This window comes from Eleutherodactylus coqui, chromosome 4, assembly GCF_035609145.1.
Source record: "Eleutherodactylus coqui strain aEleCoq1 chromosome 4, aEleCoq1.hap1, whole genome shotgun sequence".
Lineage (NCBI taxonomy): Eukaryota > Metazoa > Chordata > Amphibia > Anura > Eleutherodactylidae > Eleutherodactylus > Eleutherodactylus coqui.
The window spans coordinates 293,191,996-293,218,249 of NC_089840.1; the positions used below are offsets into that span (position 1 = coordinate 293,191,996).

Here is a 26,254-nt window from a genome sequence, read left to right on the forward strand (position 1 = left end):
TTTCCACATCGGGTACCATATGATCTTGCTACACCACTGCTGACATTACCCAAGCCAGGGACCTATTATGGCTAGTCCAATATGTATAAACCAAACCTGGAGTTTTGTCTTCCACACTTCTCCAGTTCAGGCCATCTAGTCCAGCTAAACTTTTGGACACCCACACTTGTTAGCAGGCCTCCACTGCCCCAAATGGTGAGATATCAGTCTTTTGTACTGAGGCTTCATGATCAGCTGTACTAGTGAGGAATTAGCAGCAAGTGTTTGCTTTCCCTGCAGCTCCCCCACAGGGTAGACTAAGTATTACACAGTCCTCACAGTGATTTACAGGCCAGTATAATAGACACTGGTGTCACTATGGTGCAGAATTTCTGCAGTGATTCCTGCGTGTGAAGGTTTTAGGGTGTTTACATGTAGCAGAAATGCTGCCAGATTTCCACAGCAGAAAAATTTCGCAACATTCCCCCATCTAAAACAGTCAAAAGCCGTAGAATCGCAGCTGTTTTGGAAAAATACCGCTCTCCTCTTCACCTCCAAAATCATTGGGCTCTCAGCGCTTCCTTCACCAGGCACCTGGTGGCGTCTAGTGAGCGCAGCGCCACTGGTCAGGTGATGTGAAAGTGACCGTTGACGCTGAGCTCACCAAAGGCCGCTGGTTGCCTGGTGAAGGAGGCGCGGAGAGAGCAATGATTTGGAGGTGAAGAGGAGCGCAGTGTTTTCTCATACCGGTTGTGGAAGTGCAGCTGATTTAGAGTCAGGATTATTTTGGGTGTGGAGATTCTGCAGAATTTGCGCACCATTTCCGCTACGTGTAAACATACCCTTACTGTCCTACTGCAGTACAAGTGCTTCACAGAGGTGTGTGCAGCGGCAGCACCCCTGCTCAACCGCAGCGCTATTGATTCGGGAGTTCACAGGACCCTGTTCTTGCAATCCTTGGGGGTTCAACTTGGTACAACCCCTTTAGCCCTTTGCAATCCACTGTCTGACATTTCCAACATTCTGATTGAAGCCTGTACAGCTCCGACAGGGTATTCTTACTGTATATTACTGGCCGCTCTGTTGTCAGGGGCCTCTCCAGCATGTTCCATACCGCAGTACTGTCTCTAGCCAGCAGATGGAGCCATTGTATAATGGCAGAGAGAGAAAGTCCCCTAGGAAGCCCTGAATCTAAAATTGGATCGCAAAGGGTTAATACTGACTACTGATCCTGAGTTACATCATGTTTTGCACTCCTTTCCCACCCAGAGCTGCGATCAAAATTCTGCTGCCATTCTTTCTGTCAGCCCCTACTGGTTCAGTGTCTTTGCTGGGCTGCATTGTGGAAGATGTGATTACTCTGCATCACACATTAGTCTCCCACAATATGATGGAGAATACATGACAGTACATGATTTACAGCTCGGAGGTAGCAGAATGATGAATGCTGCTCTGGGTGCGACTGGATCTACACATCACGCTGCTCATGGCTTTTCACACTGCGGTCAGAACCGGTTGGAAATAATTCAGCTCAGAGACAATTTTCAGATGGCTCTTTATTTCTCGGGCCGCTCACAGCAGATTTAGCAGGGGTTCAGGGTCTGCAGGACCTCCTCTCTGACTGTATCGTTGCTGCAGAAGGTGGACCTGGAGGAGGAGATTACAAAGGGTTAATGTTGCCCAGATCACAGACAGCACAGGGGCCCATACTGAAAATCACAGGGGCCCCTAAGTACTTCTCCATGGCCCACACTATAGTTTTTGCCCTCTGGATCAAAGAGACCCCTGTGATATATACAGCAGGGGGGAACGCGGGCAGCGAGGAGGTACGGTATCACAGGCCACTTACGTTTTTCCATCTCTTCCATACTGGATGGTTGCGGATGAAGCCCCCAGGGTGGGGAAGAGAGGGTTAATCGTGTCGTTGTTCCAGACGAACTTGATCCTGTTGAGGGGTCCGACGTTGCTCTCTACATCGATGTGCGCCGTGTACGAGCTCCCCGGCTTGATGTAGCCCCTGCAGAGAGGAAGCACAAGAACTACAACCCCCGTTCTCCTGCAGCAGGCCTGGCCAGGGGAGGTGGACCAGGAATGCTGGGACATGTAGTTCAGCTGCAGCTATATCCTGGTTTATTGGTGCCTTATAATTAACCCCTTCCTGCTGCAACTTTTTTTTTTTTCCCTCCCCACTTTCAAAAAGGCCAGAACTTCTTGATTTTTGCGGTGGCGCATCTAATGGGGGCTTGTTGGGTTTTGTGGGCCGGCTTGTATTTTCCAGTGATACTATTGTATTGATCTAATGTAGGGAAGACTTCACACATTTCTAAGTGGGGTGAAACTGGGAAAACAAACCCACAACTTTGTATTTTTTTGGAAGTGCTGTTTTACGGCATCTACAGGACTTCTCTTTATTTTGTGGGTCGGTACGATTGCAGCAATAGCAAATTTATAGAGGAGTTTATGTTGTACGAATGGAAAAAGGAAAATAGTTTTATAAACTCCTTTCTGTTGCTAATTTTGACCGCCAGAACTTTTTTATTTTTCCGCTGATGGCGCTGTATGAGGGCGCGGTCTGTACAGGGGGATCTGTAGTTTCTATTGGAACCATTTGGGGGGTCTATATGGCTTTTTGATGTTTTTTTTATTCATTGTCTTCTTGGAGACGGGGCGACCATAGAAATCCCTCAGCGGGAGGAGTTTTTCCTTACTTGTAGACTTCATACTGACGGGTGTTCCCTTTGGACCCGAACAAGGAAACGTGGAAGTATCCCTGGACATTCAGGGGGCCGTCAATCTGTACCGTCACCTCATACCTCCAGCCTGAGGGGGCAGAAAGAAATGGCTTGTTATATTATGTGTATTACACAGGGTTATTACAGATGATCCCCCCCCCCCCCCCGATTTGGGACCCCAGAACTCCCCTTTAATGACTCTCAGATTTAATTGCGAATTAAACAGAAACTCAAAAGGCTTCATTTAACAAAACTGTCAGACAGTAAGACGTTCTTGGTTCCCAAATTTTTCCAGCAAAGTTTACTGAAGCTCCGCCCAGTGGCGCACAATTCATAAGCGGTGCTCCAATTTTAAGAAAAAACATTGCATCTGTAAGAGAAAATTATCCATCCGACCACCAGTAAGAATGGAAACAGCGGAGCGTCCGTGGAAATTTCACACAAAGTCCTCAGAAATCCACTATTAGAGCGAGCAGAGAACCGGACGTCCCACCGCCGACCGAGTGGGAGATTCTGCACAAAAGTTTGTAATGTTTTTCCTACTAAGTGCAATTGTTACCCGCCCTGAAATCGAAAGGCAAAGGGGGGCAACTTTCTTTCTGCTAGATTATGCAAACTATAATGCAGGCTCTAGTACCCTGCTGGACCACCTCTAGCTTGGAAACAAGATGTGATTCGGGTAGGCATGGAGGCATGCAGATTTCGTATGGTATCCTGCAGCATATCACCACATATTTTGTGTAACTGCGCCTCTAGGTCATGTAAACTCGTAGTCTTGGAGCTACCTGTGCTTGTTGGATGATCAGACGCTCCTCTCTACTGATGGTCTGTAGAGGGTTCTGAGCCCGGTCACCTTGTGTGCCTCCATCCACTGGTCCCAACACCCCCTAACAGTCTGGTCAGATGCTTCTCTCTACTGGTGGTCTGTAGGGAGCGTCCTGAGCCCGGTCACATTGTGTTCCCCCATCCACTGGTCCCAATACCTCCTAACAGTCCGGTCAGATGCTCCCCTCTACTGGTGGTCTGTAGGGGGCGTCATGAGCCCGGTCACCCTGTGTGCCCTCACACGTCCACTGGTCCCAACCCCCTCCTAACAGTCTGGTCAGACGCTCCTCTCTACTGGTGGTCTGTAGGGGCCATCAGGAGCCTGGTCACCTTATGTGCCTCCATCCACTGGTCCCAACACCTTATAGCAGTCTGGTCAGATGGTCCCCTCTACTGGTGGTCTGTCGGGGGTCCTGAGCCCGGTCACCTTGTGTGCCTCCATCCATTGGTCCCAACACCCCCTAACAGTCTGGTGAGATGCTCCTCTCTACTCTTGGTCTGTAGGGGGCGTCCTCAGCCCTGTCACCTAGTGTGCCCTCACACATCCACTGGTCCCAACACCTAACAGTCTGGTCAGAATGGCTGGTGGGGGACAATTCATCGATAGGACCATCCAGCTTCTTACATCCCAATAATGCGCCCCTCTCTGACTCTGGTAACGGTGAAATCTCTTCTCTGTGTCATAGAGGCGTCTAGTGGCCAACAAGCTCTACAAGCGGAAGAAGAGGTCACTACACACAAGGGGCCTCCGAGAGCCTCTTATAGGCCAAGGGGGGAACCACTTTTAGGGTCTCCCGTGACAAGACCGTTCATCTAATCACCACAATTCTCATCATTTGTATATCTGCCTGAGATGGAACTGCAGAATGGGGTCTGCAGAAAAACGACAACTTCTTCTGGGTACGGGGAGTTTTTTGACAGAGAGTGTGTAACAGTTGTGCTTCGTTACATATAATCGGGCTGACACTTACGGCCGTAGCTAGGTTGTTCGCCGGTGTTGAGGTACAACTTCTGGCCAGTGGAGATGCTGCCAGTGTAACCATCAGCGTAGTGACCCATTAATGGGCATCCATCACTGGGGCACGGGAACCCTGAACCCTGAAACAGAGGTGAATTGAGGAACAGTGCCGTAAGCTCAATGTCCTAACGTAACGAAGATCCCAGAACCAGTAATAACTGAAACGTCCTCATCTGTCACACTGTTATCTAATTCTGGGAAAGTTGGGTGACAACCAACATGGCCACCAGCGCAGCTTCCAGCAGGTTGTTCCCCAGCACTCTCAGGTGTGGAGATTACAGGAGAGCTGGATGACCGCCAGTCGGAGGATCCGCCATGAAGAGTCACCTGACTCTAACAGATACATACAGAGAGATAGATTACAGTGTAATGAATAATTAATGATCTGCCCCTCCCCCGCAGGTGTAAACCTTACTGTATTGAATGAGTCATAAGAAGAACTCGGAAATCCGACAAAGGCGTCCGGCGTCTGGATACTCTCCATATAATATTCGTAACTGCGCAGGTGATTACAGGTGACAAGATTCCGAGTGCCTGCTGGGAAAATACCAAGAAGATCGTTACATCTACTGTACAGAGTTATCACTGTGTGATCTGGGGGGTTACATAGGACTGCAGGTCATGTTTTTACCTTGCCAGATTCCATCGATGTCCACGATCTGGGAGAGGGCATTCTTCTGGCATCCTGGCATTTCCTCTCCGCCATTCGGGAAGAAGTCGAGGTGACCGACCAGCTGACTCATTCCAAATCCTGAAAGACACAACTTCTATGGATCAACTGTCAATGAAGTTGAGTGACGTCATCTCATGAAGATGATGGGGGTTGTAGTCTCCGGTATCACTTCCTAGAATATACCCACCGAGATTGGGGATCATTGGGGCCGCGTCTGTATGGATGACGTCAACGAATGAGGCATCTGAGGGGTCTAGACGCACCTCAACTGGGGTTCCCTGGAAATAGGGCTCAGCCGGATCCAGACCTGTGTCAGCAAACAAGGAGACAGTCATGTACTAGACTGCAGGTCACAATGAGGAAGAGACAGCCATGGATTCTCTACTTCAGGTCATGATGAAGAAGAGACAATCATGGATACTCTACTGGGGTCATGATGAAGAAGAGACAATCATGGATACTGTACTGGGGGTCAGAATGAGGAAGAGACAGCCATGCACTGAACTATAGGTCACAATGAAAAAGAGAAAATCATGCATACTCTACTGGGGGTCATGATGAAGAAGAGACAATCATGGATACTCTACTGGGGGTCATGATGAAGAAGAGACAATCATGGATACTCTACTGGGGTCAGGATGAGGAAGAGACAGCCATATACTGGACTGCGGGTCACAATGAAGAAGAGACAATCATGGATACTCTAATGGGGGTCAGGATGAGGGAGACAGCTATGAATACTGGACTAGAGGTTACGAGGAAGAGATGGTCAGATACTGGACTAGAGGACACAGGTGTAACTAAAGGCTCAGGGGCCCGGGTGCCTCGGGCCACCCCCCTTATTCCCGCTTTCCCCCGTACCCATACCCAAACTGTGCTGCATACAGCTGTAAACTGAATTTACATCCATGATCTGCCCCTTGTCATAAGCTTTCAAACATGACTCATTTCCTGGACTACATGAAGTTGTGTTTGTAGCTCCTTAGGCCCGGGCTCAGACGATCGAATGATACAACGTATTATACATGCGCTATATGTGTGTCTGATATGCGGTAATTCGCAGGCAATCAAATACATTGCAGCTCCACTCACAGGTGTGAGGAAGAATTGTGTAATACGCAAGCGCAAAAAAGAACGCAGCATGTTTTACTTTGTGATGTATTACACGCAGGAGAGCCCATTGTTCTCTATCAACGCCGTCATGTGTAATAACATTGTGTGTGGGCGACGTATATATGCGCCATTGTGAAGTGACTGTATGGGAAATATAAACAACCAAAAACAGGTGGACTGCGGATGGCAGCGTGCATGAGATCCGCCATCATGCGCAGTACCATCTCACTGCGATACGCAGCAATAGGGCAGGTCACTGACGGCTCCACTGCGGTAAAACGCTGCGTTACCCACCATGTTAAGCTTACGGCCGTGTGAGCTCAGCATTGGGCTGTCTTCATGGGGGTTTTTTGTTGCATTTTGAACCACAATTTAAAAAAAACACATTAAAAAACTGCACCGGGCATCCAAAAACCAAATATATTTTTTTAAGAAACTACATACGCTATTAAAAACCGCGGGTGGATTTAAACAGTACATGCATTTTTTAATCTTGTGGAAAGTGTGCGATCATATACAGGAGATCCCCATGTTATACCAGCATGCTCCATATCACTATATACAGGAGATGTATAACTTATACCAGCTGTACATATATAATTATATACAGGAGATACCCAGGTTATACCAGCATGCTCCATATCACTATATACAGGAGATGTATAACTTATACCAGCGGTACATATATAATTATATACAGGGGATACCCAGGTTATACCAGCATGCTCCATATCACCATATACAGGAGATGTATAACTTATACCAGCTCTATATATATATAATTATATACTGGATATACCCAGGTTATACCAGCATGCTCCATATCAATATATACAGGATGTATAACTTATACCAGCGGTACATATATAATTATATACAGGAGATACCCAGGTTACACCAGCATGCTCCATATCACTATATACAGGAGATGTATAACTTATACCAGCTCTATATATATATAATTATATACTGGATATACCCAGGTTATACCAGCATGCTCCATATCACTATATACAGGAGATGTATAACTTATACCAGCGGTACATATATAATTATATACAAGAGATACCCAGGTTACACCAGCATGCTCCATATCACTATATACAGGAGATGTATAACTTATACCAGCTGTACATATATAATTATATACAGGAGATACCCAGGTTATACCAGCATGCTCCATATTACTATATACAGGAGATGTATAACTTATACCAGCTGTACATATATAATAATATACGGGACATACCCAGGTTATACCAGCATGCTCCATATCACTATATACAGGATGTATAACTTATACCAGCTGTACATATATAATTATATACAGGGGATACCCAGGTTATACCAGCATGCTCCATATCACTATATGCAGGATGTATAACTTATACCAGCTGTACATATATAATTATATACAGGGGATACCCAGGTTATACCAGCATGCTCCATATCACTATATACAGGAGATGTATAACTTATACCAGCTGTACATATATAATTATATACAGGAGATGCCAAGGTTATACCAGCATGCTCCATATTACTATATACAGCATGTATAACCTATACCAGCTGTGTATATATATATATATATATATATATATATATATATATATATATAATTATATACAGGAGATACCCAGGTTATATCAGCATGCACGATATCACTATATACAGGAGATGTATAATGTACACCAGCTGTACATATATAATCATATTCAGGAGATCCCCTGGTTATACCACCATGGTCCATGTCACTGTATACAGGAGATGTATAACTTATACCAGCTGTACATATATAATATACAGGAGATACCCAGGTTATACCAGTATGCTCCATATCACTATATACAGGGGATGTAAACCTTATACCAGCTGTATATATATATAATTATATACAGGGGATACCCAGGTTATACCAGTATGGTCCATATCAGTATATACAGGAGATGTATAACTTATACCAGCTGTACATATATAATTATATACAGGAGATACCCAGGTTATACCAATATGCTCCATATCACTATATACAGGAGATGTATAACTTATACCAGCTGTAGATATATAATTATATACAGGAGATACCCAGGTTATACCAGCATGCTCCATATCACTATATACAGGAGATGTATAACTTATACCAGCTGTACATATATAAATATATACAGGAGATACCCAGGTTATACCAGTATGCTCCATATCACTATATACAGGAGATACCCAGGTTATATCAGTATGGTCCATGTCACTATATACAATAGGTGTCTCCTGTATACAGTGATACCCACCATGCTGGTGTAAGGACGGTTTCACCTTCGGTCGGACTTTCCATCACAGATCCGACTCAAAATACCGGAAGAAAAAGCGCTGCATAAAGCGCTTTTATTTGCATCCAAAATGCGGGCAGCTGGGAGGAAGCGGACGGACCCCAATATAGTCAATGGGGTCCGTCTGACGCTGTGCGGTTCCATCCTCAGACAGAGCTGTTCAGCTGCGGGGATTCCTCACCTGGGCGTCCATTGTATATAATTAGCTTGTAAAGCTATACATCTCCTGTATATACAGATAGTCCCCGACTTGTCAACGTTCGAGTTACGAACTTCGCAAGATGCGACCAATCTGTCCTGCACAGTATGATGTCATGCTATGGCATGACATCATACTGTGCAGGGATCGGGCAGGCTTCTATCAAGCCTGATAGAAGACTGTCCGGTCGGATCGCAGGACGCTGTGTGGTTGCTAGGCAGCCGGGGGGCCTTCTGAAAGGCCCTAGGGCTGCCTATGCGGAGTGCCTATCAAGCCATGCACTTGATAGACACTCTGCATAGGCAGCCCTGGGGCCTTTCAACAGGCCCCCCGGCTGCCTAGCAATCGCACAGAGTCCGGCGATCTTATCATGGGACACTGTACGGGCCCTATGGATGTCGGGTGCCAGCTGTTTCTTACAGCCTGCACCCGGCGGCAGAAGTTCCGACAAGCCGCATCGCTCGTCGGAACTGTCAACACTTCAAATACCGCTGACAGAACCTGTTCAAAAAGTAGGAGACCCTCTGTAGTGATATGCCAGCGTATACCAGTATGGTTGATATCACTGTATACAGGACATATAGCGTATACAAGTAGTACATATATCAAACTACTAACGACTGCTTGTCAGTTAGTATGTATGTGAGTGCTTCTGATGCTCCGCCCCTGGTGACATCATCGACAGTCCTACAACATATATAAAACACAGAGCCTGACCGATAGAAGAACAACACACTCTTGGAAGGGGAGGATAAAAATAACACAATGAGAATACAACTAAGCCGTTATTATCTCAGACACAACTCAGTGGTCCTGACAGAAGACACCGACCCACCGCCACCACACAGATCCGGTGGGCTGAAGGACCTGTGGTGATGTCACTGCTGTGGGAGGAGCCGTTGTGCAGTTTAGTAGAAAGTTCTGTATACTGGATAAACTGATAGCAGCTACCAGGACTTGTTATGACGTTACCATCATGTGATCACATGTGTGGGTGGAGTCAAGAATCATATGACATGGGGTCAGCCCTGTATCCAGGAGTCTGGTGATGTGTGGAATTGCAGAGCTGTGTATGTGTGTAATGTGTGTGAATCAGGATGTAGGAGAGCTGTGTGTGTCAGGTGCTGTGTGGGGGGTCAGGATGGATGTACAATGTAGTAGAGCTGTGTGTGTCATGTGAGGGAATCATAATCAATGTACAATGTAGCAGAGCTGTGTGGGAATCAAGATGGATGTACTACAGCAGTGTGTGGCATGTAGTAGAATTGTGTGTGTAATGTGTGGGGTCAGGGTGGATGCAGTAGAGCTGTGTGTGATGTGGGGGGATTATAATGCATGCACTATGTGGCACACATGTGTGGCGCATTGTGCCACCAGAAGCACTGGTAGTATAATTTCCTAATAATTACTAGTAATTATATACAGGAGATACCCAGGTTATACCAGCATGCTCCATATCCCTATATACAGGAGATGTATAACATATACCACCTGTACATATATAATTATATACAGGAGATGCCTAGGTTATACCAGCATGGTCCATATCACTATATATAGCAGATGTACATCCCCTGTATACGGTGATATGGAGCATGCTGGTATAACCTGGATATTCCCTGTATATAATTATATATGTACAGCTGGTATAACTTATACCAGTTATACATACAAGATAACATGCGGTATATACCTCGCTGTACTGCACCTCCGCACTCCTCCTTCACTCCCCGAGACTGTCAGGCCACGGCCAGCCGGACCAATCACAACTGCAGTCATTCAGTGGAAGGGAGGAGCATGCGCCCGGGGAGTCTGCAGACTCTCACTGCCTGTCTGCTCCCCGATAATGGCCCTCCACTTCCCAAGTCCTGTGCACAGCCCTAAGGGGCCGGGTTGCAATTGTGACCCCTTGCAACCCCTAACAGTTCACCGGTGCTAGAGAACACAGTGAGGAAGAGACAGTCACGGATACTGGACTTGAGGTTACAATGAGGAAGAGACAGTCATGGATATTAGACTGGAGGTCAGGAGGAGCAGAGAGAGCACTGTGAGGCTGATAAGATGTCCTAATTTCTGCCTGCACCGGCCCTTTAATTGATAACTTTTTGGATTTCATCCCTTTCATCTTGCTGAACTTTTTTTTTACCCACCTGTTATTCGTGCGATGCCACGGCTCCTCTTCCCAGCCTCTCCGGCAGCGTGAGCCCCCAGACTGTGCCCGATGACGTGGATGTTGGCAGGACTGTAATTAAACTGACTCTGAGAAGGACAAGAACAAAGAAATTATCACTAATGGGCCGTAATCTGGGGGCAACTTGGCAGCATGTAGGAAGGAGCATATGAGACCCCTCTGTAATTATGGGGGTCCCTGACAGTGGAAGATTCATATAACCCCCCCTCCCACGTTTTGAGCCAATGGTAAACTAATACATGATATAAGGTGATAGCAGATACAATGTGGGGGTCAGTCTACAATCAGCGGCTCCGGAGACGCACCTAGCGGAATTTTCTAGCACCTGGAAAGCCTTGGAGCAATTCAGGAAAAATTCTGTTTTCCACCACTGATATAAATGTATCAATCACTGAGGAATCCCTGTGCAGTGAGCGCCCCCTAGTGGCAGCTGCAGGAATACAGGATTATATGATACTACACTACGTCTTTGTGACGGCGATGGCGGATGTAATAGAGCTGAGACCAGACATGTAATAATATTACCGGTGCGCTGGTATGACCCCCACCGATCCCTGCAGCACCCCCACAATATCATATCATTACAATGTAGCCAGGATATTATATACATTTGTTGTCAGTAACATCCCTCCCCTAGAAGTTGTCGGATGGGATGAAACTTTCTGTGTGATTGTCACATTGATATAATTAAGTGATTACAATATCAGAGCAAAAGGGTCATTTATTGCAGAAAATCGGCCCCTTGTAGGGAGGCTCTAGTACCCTGTTGTACCGCCTCTAGCTTGGATACAAGATGTGATACTGGCAGGCATGGAGGCTCTAGTACCCTGTTGTACCGCCTCTAGCTTGGATACAAGATGTGATACAGGCCGGCATGGAGGCTCTAGTACCCTGTTGTACCGCCTCTAGCTTGGATACAAGATGTGATACTGGCAGGCATGGAGGCTCTAGTACCCTGTTGTACCGCCTCTAGCTTGGATACAAGATGTGATACTGGCAGGCATGGAGGCTCTAGTACCCTGTTGTACCGCCTAAAGATTGGATACAAGATGTGATACAGAGAGGCGTGGAGACATGCAGGTTCTGTATGATATCCTGCAGCATATCGCTCCATATTTGCTGTAATTGAGCCTCTAGATTGTGCAAACTTCTAGGTTGTGGAAGTTGGCATCCCAGATTGCCCCATACATGTTCTACTGGCGATACATCTGCCTACCAGGCAGCCATAGAAGCGTGACAAAATTGTGGGGGCCTCCTGTGACCCCTTTGTGAGTGCGGCCAAGCATTATCCTGCTGGAAGCCGCCATGAGAGGAACATATGGCTGCAGGATGTCCTGAACATATCGCTGATTTGTCATTGTTCCTCGTACCACCACTAGGGGGGACCGACTGTTGTATGCGATGGCCGCCCCAGACCATCACACCAGCAGGGGGCAGTGTGCCGCTCTACAGCAAAGACAAGATTGAGGCGCTCACCCTGAGGTCTCCAGACATGCAAACGGAGGTGATGGTGGGTGTCAGAAGCCATACATGAAATTGGGGCCATGAGACCAAATGTCCTTCAGCCAAGTGCCTGGAAATGGTTCCGACAGACACAGGGGTGTAACATTGATGTCATCTGTCTCTGTTTGGCAGCCAACAAAAGACTTGGAGCTGCTCATGCTTGTCAGATGCTCCTCTCTACCAGTGGTCTGTAGGGGGCGTCCTGAGCCAGGTCCCCTTGTGTGCCCTCACACATCCACTGGTCCCAACACTTCCTAACAGTCAGGCCTAATGGCCGATGGGGGACAATTCATCGATACGACCATCCAGCTTCTCATGTCCCAATTATGCGTCCCCCTCTCAGACTCTGGTAACAGGGTCTCTTCTCTGCGTCGTTGAGGCGTCTAGTGATCAACAAGCTCTACACAAGTGGAAGAAGCGGTCACTATACACAAGGAGCCTCTGTGAATCTTTTTATAGGCCAAGGGGGGAACCACTTTTAGGGTCTCAGGTGGCAGGGTCATTCATCAAATCACACCACATCATTTACAGATCTGCCTGAGATGGAACTGCATGCCAAGTTTTGTAGCTAAATGACAGCAACGTCTTCTAGGGGCCAAATAGTTTTTTGAGAAAGAGTAATAATCCCTAAAATTATATAGAATCCATATATTTGGCGTCTTCTTTATCTTAGGGGTCAGCAACTCATCAATCGCAATTAACAGGTGCTTAGTAGATCCCAGCCCAACGATCACTTTCATTTTCAAGCACGCAGACACAGATGTGTACAGCCATCAGGTAAGCGGCCTGTATGGGCTTCTACTTCGGGTGTCCGTATACTTCTTGTTTTCCAGGTGCTCAGGAGAGAAGTGAAGGAACCAGGAAAGGGCAATAGCTTCACATTCAGGGTCCATGTGGGCAAAATTATTGATTGGGGGCAATATCTGCAAAGAAGAGTCAAGGCTGGAAGAAGCACCATGGTGGTCTGGACTGGATGGAGAAGATGAGGAAAAAGACTGGCACCAGTAAAGCAGTTGCTTGTGATCACTGGAAGTAATTGTTATGCAGTGTTGTGGCTGACTCCTCAATATATTACATGTCTGACCATTTACTAGCCCCATCATCAGGTCTCAACCATTGTTCTGCACCAGGCAGTGAACTACTTACCGAGAGAATATCAATGAAATACGCGACTTCTGCCCCCACGACTCGGATGTTATTGGCTGACTGTGTGTACGTGGTCTGTGAGCCACCACTCCAGTCAATGCCGAAACAGTTGATGTCCTCGACCTCCAATATGGCCTGTAAGTATAAGAGGTGACACGTGTGAGAGTGGCGTGGTGAGTGGGGCCAGAAGCGTGTAGTGAGTGACAGTCACGCACCTTACACATGTCCATCGGCCAGCTGTCCTCCGCTTTAGCTGAGTAGCCGTGGATGATGAACCTCGTCTTCCTGCTCGCACCAAAGTTTGAGGCAGAGATGGTTGAGGGGTCCACGGCGTTCACCTCCTACATGATAACAGATAAGTCACAACAACTGATCAGTAAGTGGAGGAAGCGTGACATCTGCGAGGACACGGATGTGGCCGGCGATGAGTTGCCAGATATATCATGTGACAGGAGTGGCGCCATGACAATGCGAGGAGCAGGCGTCCATTTACGTTATAATTTGCTCCAGATACTGAGTGGAAATAATAAATCTATTGGACAGATGGAGACCCCGCCCCCTGCGAATAACCCATTCAATTTTATAGAGACTTTTTGAAACTGGCAAGGGGTTAAAAAGACAAATATGATGGTGCCAAAATGTTCACCTTTTTTATGCCAAAAACTGCAATTGAGTAAATTTGCTTTTCCTGTTTCTTACCTGGAAGTTGTTGGGATTTGATTTAGTGAAGAGCAAAAACCGAACATTAATGGTCTCCGGAGACCACGGTAACTTCGCAATCGGCCGCTGCAACGTTGATGCCCACGGAACACCATTTGTGAAACACCCGATCCTGTCGTAGCAGACCTCACCGCCTGCAGAGTGACCCGAGAGACAGATCATTACACCACTGTCCTGTCTAGAGACCTGCAGAACATCGCTCTGTGCCCTCTACCTCCTGACAAATACATAGTCATATTTTCTGCAAATTATTACACCACTGACTTTGCTTGTGATCTGCAGAACATCACTCTGTCCTCTCTACCCCCTTAGCTGTATATAAGTGATACATCCTGCAAATGATTATATTATTTACATCACTAGAGACCTGCAGAACATCGCTCCCTCCTCTCTACCTCCTGACATACATAGTCGTATTTTTTTCAGATTATTACACCACTGGCTTTGCTTGTGATCTGCAGAACATCACTCTGTCCTCTCTATCTCCTGATGCACATGTAGTGGCCCAGAGTTAATGGGGTCCCCTCAAGAACGTTCTATGTCTGTCTCATGTCCCTGTCTTGTTCGTAAAGTGCATCAGATTCATGTGTATTACTGTTTGCAGGACTGAAAGGGTTAATGTCTTGGTTATGTCTGGAAAATGTATCATTTTGTGTGTATTGTTTGTGGTCATATAATGATGCTTGATATATGTGTTTGCGGAATGCAATGTAATTGAGTCTAGCAGACAGTCAAGTCCGTCTTGCAGTCTGAGGAGTAGTGAGTGACAGACGCTTAGAGAAGGAGCATGGAACAGTCTGAGAGGTGGTCTGTTGTTCTGGTATTAGTGTAATATGTCTCTACCAGATGTATGGGTGGTGACATGGGTTGGTCGGTCTTACTGACTGGTAATACACAGGTAACACCCACAGCTTCCCATTGGTTAGAGTACACCTCATTCTATGTTGAGATATATATACATACTGCACTGCACACAGGCACTTCGTCCTGGGGATGGGACAGTAGGTGTAGAAGCAATATCACCCCAATCATCATTGACTGCACCTCCGGGAATTACTGAGCGGAACATGGTGAGTGTGTTACAGCTGTTGCTGTGCATTGTGCCGGCCCTCTTTATCTGCTCTGCCTTACGTTAGCCATGTGCTGATGCTGCTCTCCCTGTGTCTCCGTTCCAGCCGCTCATCATCTTCCCTGCCCTCCTTGTGTCTCTTCGGTGCTGGCGCTCGGCATGTTTCATGTGCTAGGTGAGCCATGTACTGCCCGTGTACTCCTGTTTTTCATTTTCTGCTGATTGTTCTCAGCAAGAGAAACCATGTAATCTTGTAGATATGATACCTTTTAATGGCTAACAAAAATACATGATGTAATAATAGCGAGCTTTCGTACCAACGCAGGGTACTTCTTCAGGCTTATGGATTGGATCTGAAGAGGCATGCATATTTATACACACTTATAACATACATACTTATGACAAGGCACAGATATGGATGGGATTGGTTCGCACTTAAAAGGAATTCTGCAAACCAGAAAACAAACTTTTTTTGTCTAGGCACTGATAGCGGAGTGAAAGTTTTATGGTCCCTAAATTACTGTTGGAGGGGGGGGAAAAAGTCAACAGGCTCGAATTGTTATAAGAGATACACAAACATTTTTAGCTAAATACTGATAAGGGAGTGAAAGTTTATGGTCCCTGAATTACTGTTGATGGGGGTCTTATCTGTGCAATCAAGTCTCACACTTCCCATTCACGCATAAATCCTGGGGAATAGTTTAACCCCGTATTCAGCGGGTCAAAGGTTGTTATCAATTTATACTCCCAAATTCTTCTGTGGTTTTGTGACTTGAAACCACCCTTCAATATCAAAACTCTCATATCTCCTATGTCATGTTCCCATATTCCCATATGGTGCCATATTCCCGGACCCTCCGCTTCTGTGTTACAGGCAACCTCCTAACTTGAGGAACTTTATAATCAGGAGTGTATTACCCTCTGACACACAAAAGGAACTTATCCCTGTAATGTAAGGAGCTGTAAGACCTGCTCACATGTACTGACTGCGGACAGGATACGGATCCCCAACACACAGCAGGACTATAAGGTCCCAGGGACATTTACATGTTCCTCGTCCAATGTTGTGTACCTGATCATGTGCAGTAAATGTACTGTTGGGGGGCTTTATGTTGGAGAAACAGGACAGAAACTCAAAGCCAGGATGAGATCTCATCGCCACACGATTGAACACAGAAGAAGAGAATTACCTGTGGCCGAGCACTTCTCTAACCGTGGACATGACATAGGAGATATGAGAGTTTTGATATTGAAGGGTGGTTTCAAGTCACAAAACCACAGAAGAATTTGGGAATATAAATTGATAACAACCTTTGACACGCTGAATACGGGGTTAAATTATTCCCCAGGATTTATGCGTGAATGGGAAGTGTGAGACTTGATTGCACAGATAAGACCCCCATCAACAGTAATTCAGGGACCATAAACTTTCACTCCGTTATCAGTATTTAGCTAAAAATGTTTGTGTATCTCTTATAACAATTCGAGCCTGTTGACTTTTTTCCCCCCCCTCCAACAGTAATTTAGGGACCATAAAACTTTCACTCCGCTATCAGTGCCTAGACAAAAAAAGTTTGTTTTCTGGTTTGCAGAATTCCTTTTAAGTGCGAACCAATCACATCCATATCTGTGCCTTGTCATAAGTATGTATGTTATAAGTGTGTATAAATATGCATGCCTCTTCAGATCCAATCCATTTAAGCCGGAAGAAGTACCCCTGCGTTGGTACGAAAGCTCGCTATTATTACATCATGTATTTTTGTTAGCCATTAAAATGTATCATATCTACAAGATTACGTCGTTTCTCTTGCTGAGAACAATCACATTTTGCTCTACTGGCTAACACGGTACCAGATCTTTGTTTTCATTTTCTGCTGCCACTGCCCTCCTGGGGTGTAAGTTGCCAGCAATCATCATCTGGTGTGCCGCTGTTCATGTGATGCGCGTTGGATGAACTGCTACCAATGCTGTTCGTATGATGTGTTGCCATTGCCCTCCCGTTGCTTCCTGGCATCAGAAAGCTTGTGTCCATTGTTTCATGTGTGTGGGAGCCACAGCCAATTGGGAGGTGTGGGCATGACCAGGGCATTACCTCCAGCTGAGCTCAGCCACAGCCACACTTCCGGTGGCGACATATTACACTAATACCCATAGTTCCCGCCTGTGCCTAGCCTCCAAAGAAGTGACTGTACCCGGACTGAGAGAAATGCATGGAAAACCGCATGAGTCTGGAGAAAGAGAGAGAAAGGAACTGCTAACAAGTGAGAAGTGTGAGTGACTGGCAGGAGAGAAAAAGAGAGTTACTGCCTACAAATAACTTGGACTGTAGAGATACAAATACCCTGTGAATCCTCCCTCCATTGTAAGAACTGTTGGACTGTTATCCTTATCACTTGTTCAGTGAACGAGAAGAACCGAACGTTCCCGGTTTCTGTTCAAAAAAGTATACATTGTGTTTGGACTACTTTATTTCTCTGGAAATTTATATCTCCAAAGATCCACCACAGAGGATTGGACATTGGCATCAAAAGTGACAAATTGGACTACGGGTAAAAATGGTTACTATCCCTGTGATCTCCCCCAGCAGTAATGAGGTCGGGTCCTGAGCTACCCTCAGGGAGGAGATGGTAGAGGCCTGTGACAAGGTTAACATCTCTACCACACTGTCTCCTCGGGTGAGGGCCTGCTCCTCGGACACTGCAGGATGGAGCTGTGGTGTCACGAACAGGATGATCCCTCCGCACAATGCCTAGAAATGGTGAAATGATGCCTCCACCATTGCCAGACACAGATATAATGTATGCCTGCTCCTAAGAAGACGGAAACTAAGTTGCCTCCGGTATCAAGCCCTCTGAGCTTTCCTGAAAATTCAAGGACAAGATCCCTCCAACCCTCTGAGCCTACAGGAAATAAAAAGGACGAGGTTGCGGGTCCTCTGAGCCTATAGAAAATTGGGCAGACCAGGAAATTGTCACCTGCAGAATGCAGAGGAAAACTAAGGACTCTTTATTTGAAGCAAGTTTGTATGTGTCCCAGATGTGTTACCACCTAGAAAGAAATCCAGTGTTACTACCAGACAAAGTAGAATTGTCAAGTTTGCATTACGAATCAATAGAAGACTCTAAGGACTCTCAAAATGGCGTGGATCTTACTGCACATGTGTGGGGAGATGACACGCAAATTGCGTGTCATTCTCCCAGAAGTCTATACTGCACATGTATGAAAAAATGTACAATGCGTACAGACAAGGAATGAATACTGATATCATGCGGACCAGCTACCCGGCACTGACAACACTCGTCTGCCACGGTTGTTACATGTAATACTGCTAATGTTCAATGAAAAATAGTGAAACTGAAATACTATATAATATATGGAAGTAGTCTAAAAATAATTTATACCTATATAATAGTATATAATCTATTCTAAATAGCACATGATTAACTACCCTATATCCAGATTATAAATTGTAGTGCCCATATAGTCTATCCTAATAATAAATATGCACAAAACTAATAACATAATATCTATATTGAATAATATTATATAAAATACACCAAAACTAAAACATGAATGGAGCTCATAAAAGTTGCACATGCACCATTAATAAATAATATTCAATAAATATTTAAAAAATTAATATTTCATTTTAATGACTCTTTTCTAAGGTCTCATTTAGGCCATACGGTGTCAATGTATTCAAAGTGTAAATCCAGAACATTTCTTGAGCGCGAAGTTTTGAAAAAGAACTGGAGGTTATATGCTCTAACGGAGTGATCCTGAGTTGTGTTGGGTCTTTCTGGTGTACCTCTGTAAAATGGCGTGACACGCTACGCTTCATATAGCCTGACGAAATGCTGAAACGGTGTTGATTTAAACGTACTTTCAACATATTTGTGGTGCGTCCAACTTATTTAAGCCTACAAGCGCATTCCATTTATTTGCATATTACCCAGAGGAGCATGAATGGCCCTTTGAGTGGACGACTTTCTTGAGTGATGCAATATTATATGTTATAATCACTAATAACCTCAGAAGGGTCGGTGATCCGGGGATTATTCCAATTGCCAGATTGAAGTCAGGAAGGATCTTTTCCCTTAAATGGGGAAATTTGGCTTCTACCTCAATGTTTTTTGGGTTTTTTTTGCCTTCCTCTGCACCAACATTGGGGGTAATAGGCTGAACTGGATGGTCATATGTCTGTTTTCGGCCTTACAAATGATGTGACATCACTCTGCCCTCTCTACCTCCTGATATATAGTGATATATCCTGCAGATTATTACACTTCTCTAGAGATCTGCAGAGTATTGCATAAAACACCATACCAACACATCAGTGATATCTCACCTTTCACAGCCTCCACCAAGAAGCAGATGGACAGTAAAGCTCCAATCATCTGTGAATGGATACAAGCAATATACAAATGGGTGGATTTCATGTTACTGTACAAAGTGCTTTAATACAATCTATCTAATCAAGAAAACTCATGGACATTTCTAACAGACTGTTTTCACTTTCCCAGCATTTTCCACGTCTCTGCTTGATATCAGTGAATGAAAACATTCCTGGTTTCCATTCAGAGGCTGATAAACAGACCTCGCTAATGTATCTCACAGCTGGAGAGGCTTCACAATGTATCCAGTCCAGAGAATCCTCTGTGACTCCAGACTGATACATTTACCTGCACTGATACATTGTAGCAAAGGACACGCTTTCAGATTCCAGATGGAAACTAGAATGTTTCCTTTTTCAGAAAGTGAGCAGAACTCTTGAAAATGGTGAAGATGTGAAGCACAAGTCTATTAGAAAGGTGCAGCATTAAAGGGGTTGTCCCGCGGCAGCAAGTGGGTCTATACACTTCTGTATGGCCATATTAATGCACTTTGTAATGTACATTGTGCATTAATTATGAGCCATACAGAAGTTATAAAAAGTTTTTCACTTACCTGCTCCTCTGCTGGCGTCCTCGTCTCCATGGTTGCCGTCTAATTTTCGCCGTCTAAAATGGTCGAATGGCCAAATTAGACGCGCTTGCGCAGTCCGGGTCTTCTTATCTTCTCAATGGGGCTCCGTGTAGCTCCGTGTAGCTTTGCCCCGTCACGTGCCGATTCCAGCCAATCAGGAGGCTGGAATCGGCAATGGACCGCACAGAAGAGCTGCGGTCCACGGAGGAAGAAGATCCCGGCGGCCATCTTCAACCGGTAAGTATAGAAGTCACCGGAGCGCGGGGATTCAGGTAAGCGCTGTGCTGTTCTTTTTTTCAGTCCCTGCATCGGGGTTGTCTCGCGCCGAACGGGGGGGGGGGGGGGGTTTGAAAAAAAAAAAAAAACGTTTCGGCGCGGGACAACCCCTTTAAGCAATAAATAAGCTACCCTGTTTCCCTGAAAATAAGACATACCCTGAAAATAAGACATAGCTTGATTTTCCAGAATTTTTGAGGATGCAAAATGATTTTTCAGGCTTTTTGAGGATGCTTGAGATATAAGCCCTACTCCAAAATTAAGCCCTGCTAACAGTTAATTGAAAAAGTCAATAGTGTCCAGGCAGCTATACATGTAAAAAAGTTAAACCTTTATGAACAAAAATTAATATAAGACACTGTCTTATATTCGGGGAAACACGGTATCAGTGAGCCGTACATGAGAAATACTCTATCGCACCACGACTGCCATCTGCCGCTTTCCTCTGCGTTGCGCTCTTATCACAGGCACTATGTCCATTTTCTATTCCTACACAACAGCCTGGAGACCTTTCCTGACACATGGGGCTTTTTGTTAAAGGGGTTGTATCAATATTGACTTTTATCACCTAGCCACCAGTGGTATGTGCTAAAAGTCTGATCAGTGAGACCCACACCTCTCCTGACAATAGGGGTCCCATCTCCTCCTCTCCTCTTGCAGTGAAGAGATTGAATGGAGTGGCGGTCGCTCAGCTATCTCCCACAGTCACTCTGACAATAAATGTAGTTCCGCAGTCTCGACCTTTACTCCATTCATTTTCCTCCTCACTGCAAAGGGTGCAGTGTACCTGCAGTGAGGAGGAGGAGAGGGGAACATAGGACCCCTACTCTTAGGGTGGGTTGGGGTCTCAGTGGTGAGACCCCCACTGATGAGATTTGTATCAGCTATCCTGTCCACCCAAGTCAATCTTGGTATGACTCCTTTAAATATGAAATTGTGGGCTGGCATTCCTTCCTTAAGTGAGAAGTGCTGCAGTGCAGAGAATGGAGTGGTTGCCAATGCAATCCCAAACTGTAAATCACAGCTTGAACCTCTTTTCAGATAAAGTCCAGGAGCAGAGAGCTGTCCTATGTACATCACCCACAGCCAACAGATACCGAGTAGGTGCCCAGGATGACCTGTGTGCCCCCACATGACATGGATGTAGCATCTCTATATCTGCATCACTGTGATCCAAATGGCCATAACTATGTATATAAATCATTGTACAAATGATGTGAATATTGCGCCCCCGATATCTGAGCTCAGCCGCCCATCACTTACCTTGTGCTCCTCGATTCCACAACTGCTGCTCTGTGAAATGTGCTGCAGACAGGTGTCAGCGACCACAAATACACTGTCAGCTGGGCGGAGCAAAACCTCCCCGATCACCTGCGGCCATAAATCACCGCAGGACTCAACTTCTTCAGAGATAACCAAAGCAGTTCTTCACCCTCATCTTCTGTCATCACCATTAATAGGACTATCTTCTCCGTCCTTCACTAAGTACAAAGGTCGTTAAAGTAACAAGCACAGAGTGCAGGCGGTACATCCCCAAGTATCCCAAATCCTGAATCATATCCTGCAGATGTTTTGTATTGAAAGATTATAAAACATTAAAAAACAGTTTGTACAAAAAGTAACAAACAAAAGCAGTAAAAATACAAAAACATAAAAAATGTCTTCAATATTACAACACCGGCAAACAAAAGCAGCAAGTAACTAAACAGGAGCAAACTAACAGCAGCTTTTGCCTCTCCTTTCCCCTCTATATATACAGTTTGTACAAGTGTTGGTCCAACCATAGATTATACATAATATAGAATCCCCCCACATAACGGTATGTACATAAAGTACACCCTTAGATAATAACAGAATATGCATAAATCACTGAGCATGATTGCCTTCCAAGTATTGGGTCCGTAGGCGACTATAGAGACCTTTTCTGGGGGACTTGTTATTTTGTATGGCGCCAACTTATTCTGTAGCATTTTCAAGTAATTTATTTATTACCCGCCAGCAAGCTGGGTACTCATTTTACCAACCTCAGAAGTCAACCTTGAGCTGGCTACCTGAACTGTGCGTGGATTGAACTCACAACCTTCAGGTCATGAGTGAGCGCCTAACACTCTGCACCACACGACCTCTGGCATCTTCTCCTCACTCAAACACGCCATCATATCCCCATTGCTAATGAAACCGACTCTTGACTCGACCGACGTTGCCATCTTCCGACTTCCGACTACCTATCAGAAAATTCTCTTCTCGACCCTCTACAGTTTGGCTTCCGCCCTCTGCACTTGACAGAAAGCGCACTGACTAAAGTGAAATGACCTCCTGATGCTAAATCCAGGGGCGACTACTCTCTACTGATCCTCCTCGACCTCTCCGTAGCATTTGACACTGTTGACCATAAACTCGCTCCATCGACCTAAAGGCACCGCTCTCTCCTGGTTCTCTTCCTACCTATACAACTGCTCCTTCAGTATCTGCTTTGCTGGCTTTACCTCCCCTACTCTTCCCCTTGCTGTTGGGGTCACCCACCGCTCCCCTCTCCCTCGCTGTTGGGGTCCCCCAGGGCTCAGTCCTCAGCTCCCTCCTCTTCTCCATCTGCACAGACCTTTTTGGAAAAACCATCAGGAGATTTGGCTTTCAGTACTATCTCTATGCTGACTGCACCCAGTTATACACCTCTTCCTGTGACATCACAGCAACATTCCTTCAGAATGCCACCGACTGTCTGTCCGCTGTCTCTAACACCATGTCCTCTCTCCCTAAAACTGAATCTCTCAAAAACTGACCTTCTCCTGTTTCCGCCCTCTGCTAACCGACCTCATCCTGACATCTCCATCTCAGTGTGTGGCACGACCATAATTCCCGGGCCAGCACGCCCGCTGCCTTGGGGTTATATTCGACTCCAATCTCTCCTTTACTCCCTACATCCAATCTCTCGTCCGAACATGTCAGTTGCACCTCAAGAACATCGCAAGAATCCGTCGTTTCCTCACCGTTGACTCACTAAAAATGTTCACAGTTGCCCTCAACCACTTTCGCCTTGATTACTGCAACTCGTTGCTGATCGGCCTCCCCTGCACCAGACTCTACCCTCTCCAATCCATCCTGAATGCGGCAGCCAGGCTCATCTTCCTGTCCAGCCGCTACTCGGATGCCTCTGTCCTGTGCCGGTCACTGCACTGGCTGCCCGGTAAATACAGAATACAATTCAAACTCACTATCCTCATCCATAAATCTCTCCACAGCGCAGCGCCGTCCTACATTGCCTCCCTCATCTCAATCCACCACCCAGCCCGGGCTCTCCGCTCTGCTAACAAAACCAGGGTAAGTGCCCCGTTAATTAAAACCTTCATTTCCCGCCTCCAAGACTTCTCCAGAGCAGCACCAGTACCTCTGGAATGCGCTACCAAAAGCTATCCGAGCAATCCCCGACACACAAAACTTCAGGTGTGCTCTAAAAACGCACCTCTTCAGGAAGCAAACATATCCTCTAAACCAAACCCCTCTGTACCCCTCTGATAACATGCTCCCTGTCCTACCGACTGCAGTTCCTGTTAGCCGTAATCAACTGGCACCTGCAGACATACCGATTCAGCCACTATACAGCTCAATTTGATTATTGTCTATGTGTATAGCATCTCTCACTCTCCACCCCGCCATATCGTGCACATCTCCACCCCGCCATACCATGCACATCTCCACCCCGCCATACCATGCACATCTCCACCCCGCCATACCATGCACATCTCCACCCCGCCATACCATGCACATCTCCACCCCGCCATACCATGCACATCTCCACCTCACCATACCGCGCACATCTCCAGCCCCTTTACCTTCTGTATCACCCCATTATCTATAGTATGTAAGCTCATTGGAGCAGGACCCTCACCCCTACTGTCTCCATCAACTGATTACTTCATGTAACCGTAGTTTCGTTTTTATTCCCCCTGTCTTGTAAGCGCTGCGAAATATGTTGGCGCCATATAAATAAAGAGTATTATTATTATTACATTGCAGTACTTCTGTAGTGCAATGCAGTATCGCATATCATAGCGATCACAGGCCATGGCAGAATCAGACACCATTGTCAACCATCCGTTTGTTATGGCAACCCATTGGCCCTCTGAGATTAAATTGGGGAGGGCTGATGATGTCATAGAGGGAGTGCCCTTCCTCTGTGAACTCTTTACGTGCTACAATCAACATTGATCGCAGCATGTAAGGGGTTAACAGCAAGGCTCAGTGTTCTCGACGATTTCTACTATTGTAGCAGAAGATTGGCTGTGAACTCCAGACTGATACTTGTTACCTGCACTGATACACTGTAACAAACTATCAGGACAGGAAGGAGATGATCCATGTAACAAGATGCTGGGGGCTGTAAAGGAAGAGAGTGGGAAAACATTCTGATTGTGTGAAGGAGGCAAAATTAAGTGTGACGGGTTCACAACGCCGATTACCATTTAGGGTCACACTGACCCCCACCAGTTGGAGCCTCAATATGTCAGATTAGAAGTTTATAAATCCCATAATGCATCATTTCTCTTACCTTGTATTTTATATCACCTAGTTGTCACATTACCAAGGCCACTGTCACAATTCAGAAACATAAACTAAATCCAAGATCTGATAAATATGAAAATGGCGCTGCAGCGAGCTGATAACCATCAGCAGAGGAAGGTCACTGATAACCTCATATCTCCCGATCAGGACCAACAGAAGGATTGAACAGACGAGCGTTGACCCGGGAGGGGCGGCTGTAAAGTGTCGTAATAATGTATAAAAAATGACCGCAATACCAGAAATGGTACAAACAGCAGAAAAGAAGAGCCGCCGCCATCCACACTGCACGTCGTCTGACTATAACCAGATCATCTATAATGGACTCCTTGTTTCTCTTCCACACTGTTTTCAGATCTTTATTGGAAGTCAGTGAAAAGGAACCTCCATTCTTTACAGATGATCGTGTTTGCGCTGAAGCAAAGCCATTGATTTCAATGCATTTGTTCTCCCTAGGGTGAGAAAAGATAGACCTTTCCCTATCGTTCTGCTGTTACATTCATTTTGGCTGGTGAGCACTGAGCCCACACAAATGTTACCAAGGATAAGGAACACCAGGTGAAACAATCACCAATTAACACCTCTCGCTATCTTCTACAAAGGAAGATGACCAAGGACCCACCTGAGCAGTGACATCGCCCCAAAAAGGGGCGGCCCAGGAGTCTTTGTATCTGGGCCTTTGCTGCCCCTAAAAACCCACGCACCCAGGCTAGGACACATGCACATGTCACCACCAACAGGGACAACTGGACAGAATAAGATGACACACAGAGCCATAATCCCACCGTACTGCAGCAAACACGCAACCATTAGTAGCAGATATTAAGGTTTTAAATGCCAGATATATATTGACATTTTGGCCAAAATATGGAAGCCAGCGGGCCATGTCACCGCTCCTGGCTATACCGCTAGTCCCTATACTAACCAGGAGTCCAGCAACATAAGCAAACAAAACCAC

The 26,254-nt window shown here is 45.8% G+C and overlaps 1 protein-coding gene across 1 annotated transcript; it reads right to left on the reverse strand.

The window, feature by feature from the left end:
* Positions 1–1,535: 1,535 nt before the first annotated feature.
* LOC136626394 (pancreatic triacylglycerol lipase-like) lies at positions 1,536–22,021 on the reverse strand. The gene is made up of 13 exons (XM_066601398.1): positions 22,003–22,021; positions 19,847–19,895; positions 14,409–14,563; positions 13,925–14,050; positions 13,710–13,844; positions 11,020–11,128; positions 5,415–5,534; positions 5,186–5,305; positions 4,970–5,088; positions 4,508–4,634; positions 2,688–2,799; positions 1,829–1,996; positions 1,536–1,626 (listed from the first exon to the last, which is right to left on the reverse strand). Exons 2-13 carry the CDS (start codon positions 19,893–19,895, stop codon positions 1,563–1,565), a joined length of 1,404 nt encoding a protein of 467 aa, XP_066457495.1. The 5' UTR covers positions 22,003–22,021; the 3' UTR covers positions 1,536–1,562.
* Between the last annotated feature and the right edge of the window lie 4,233 nt (positions 22,022–26,254).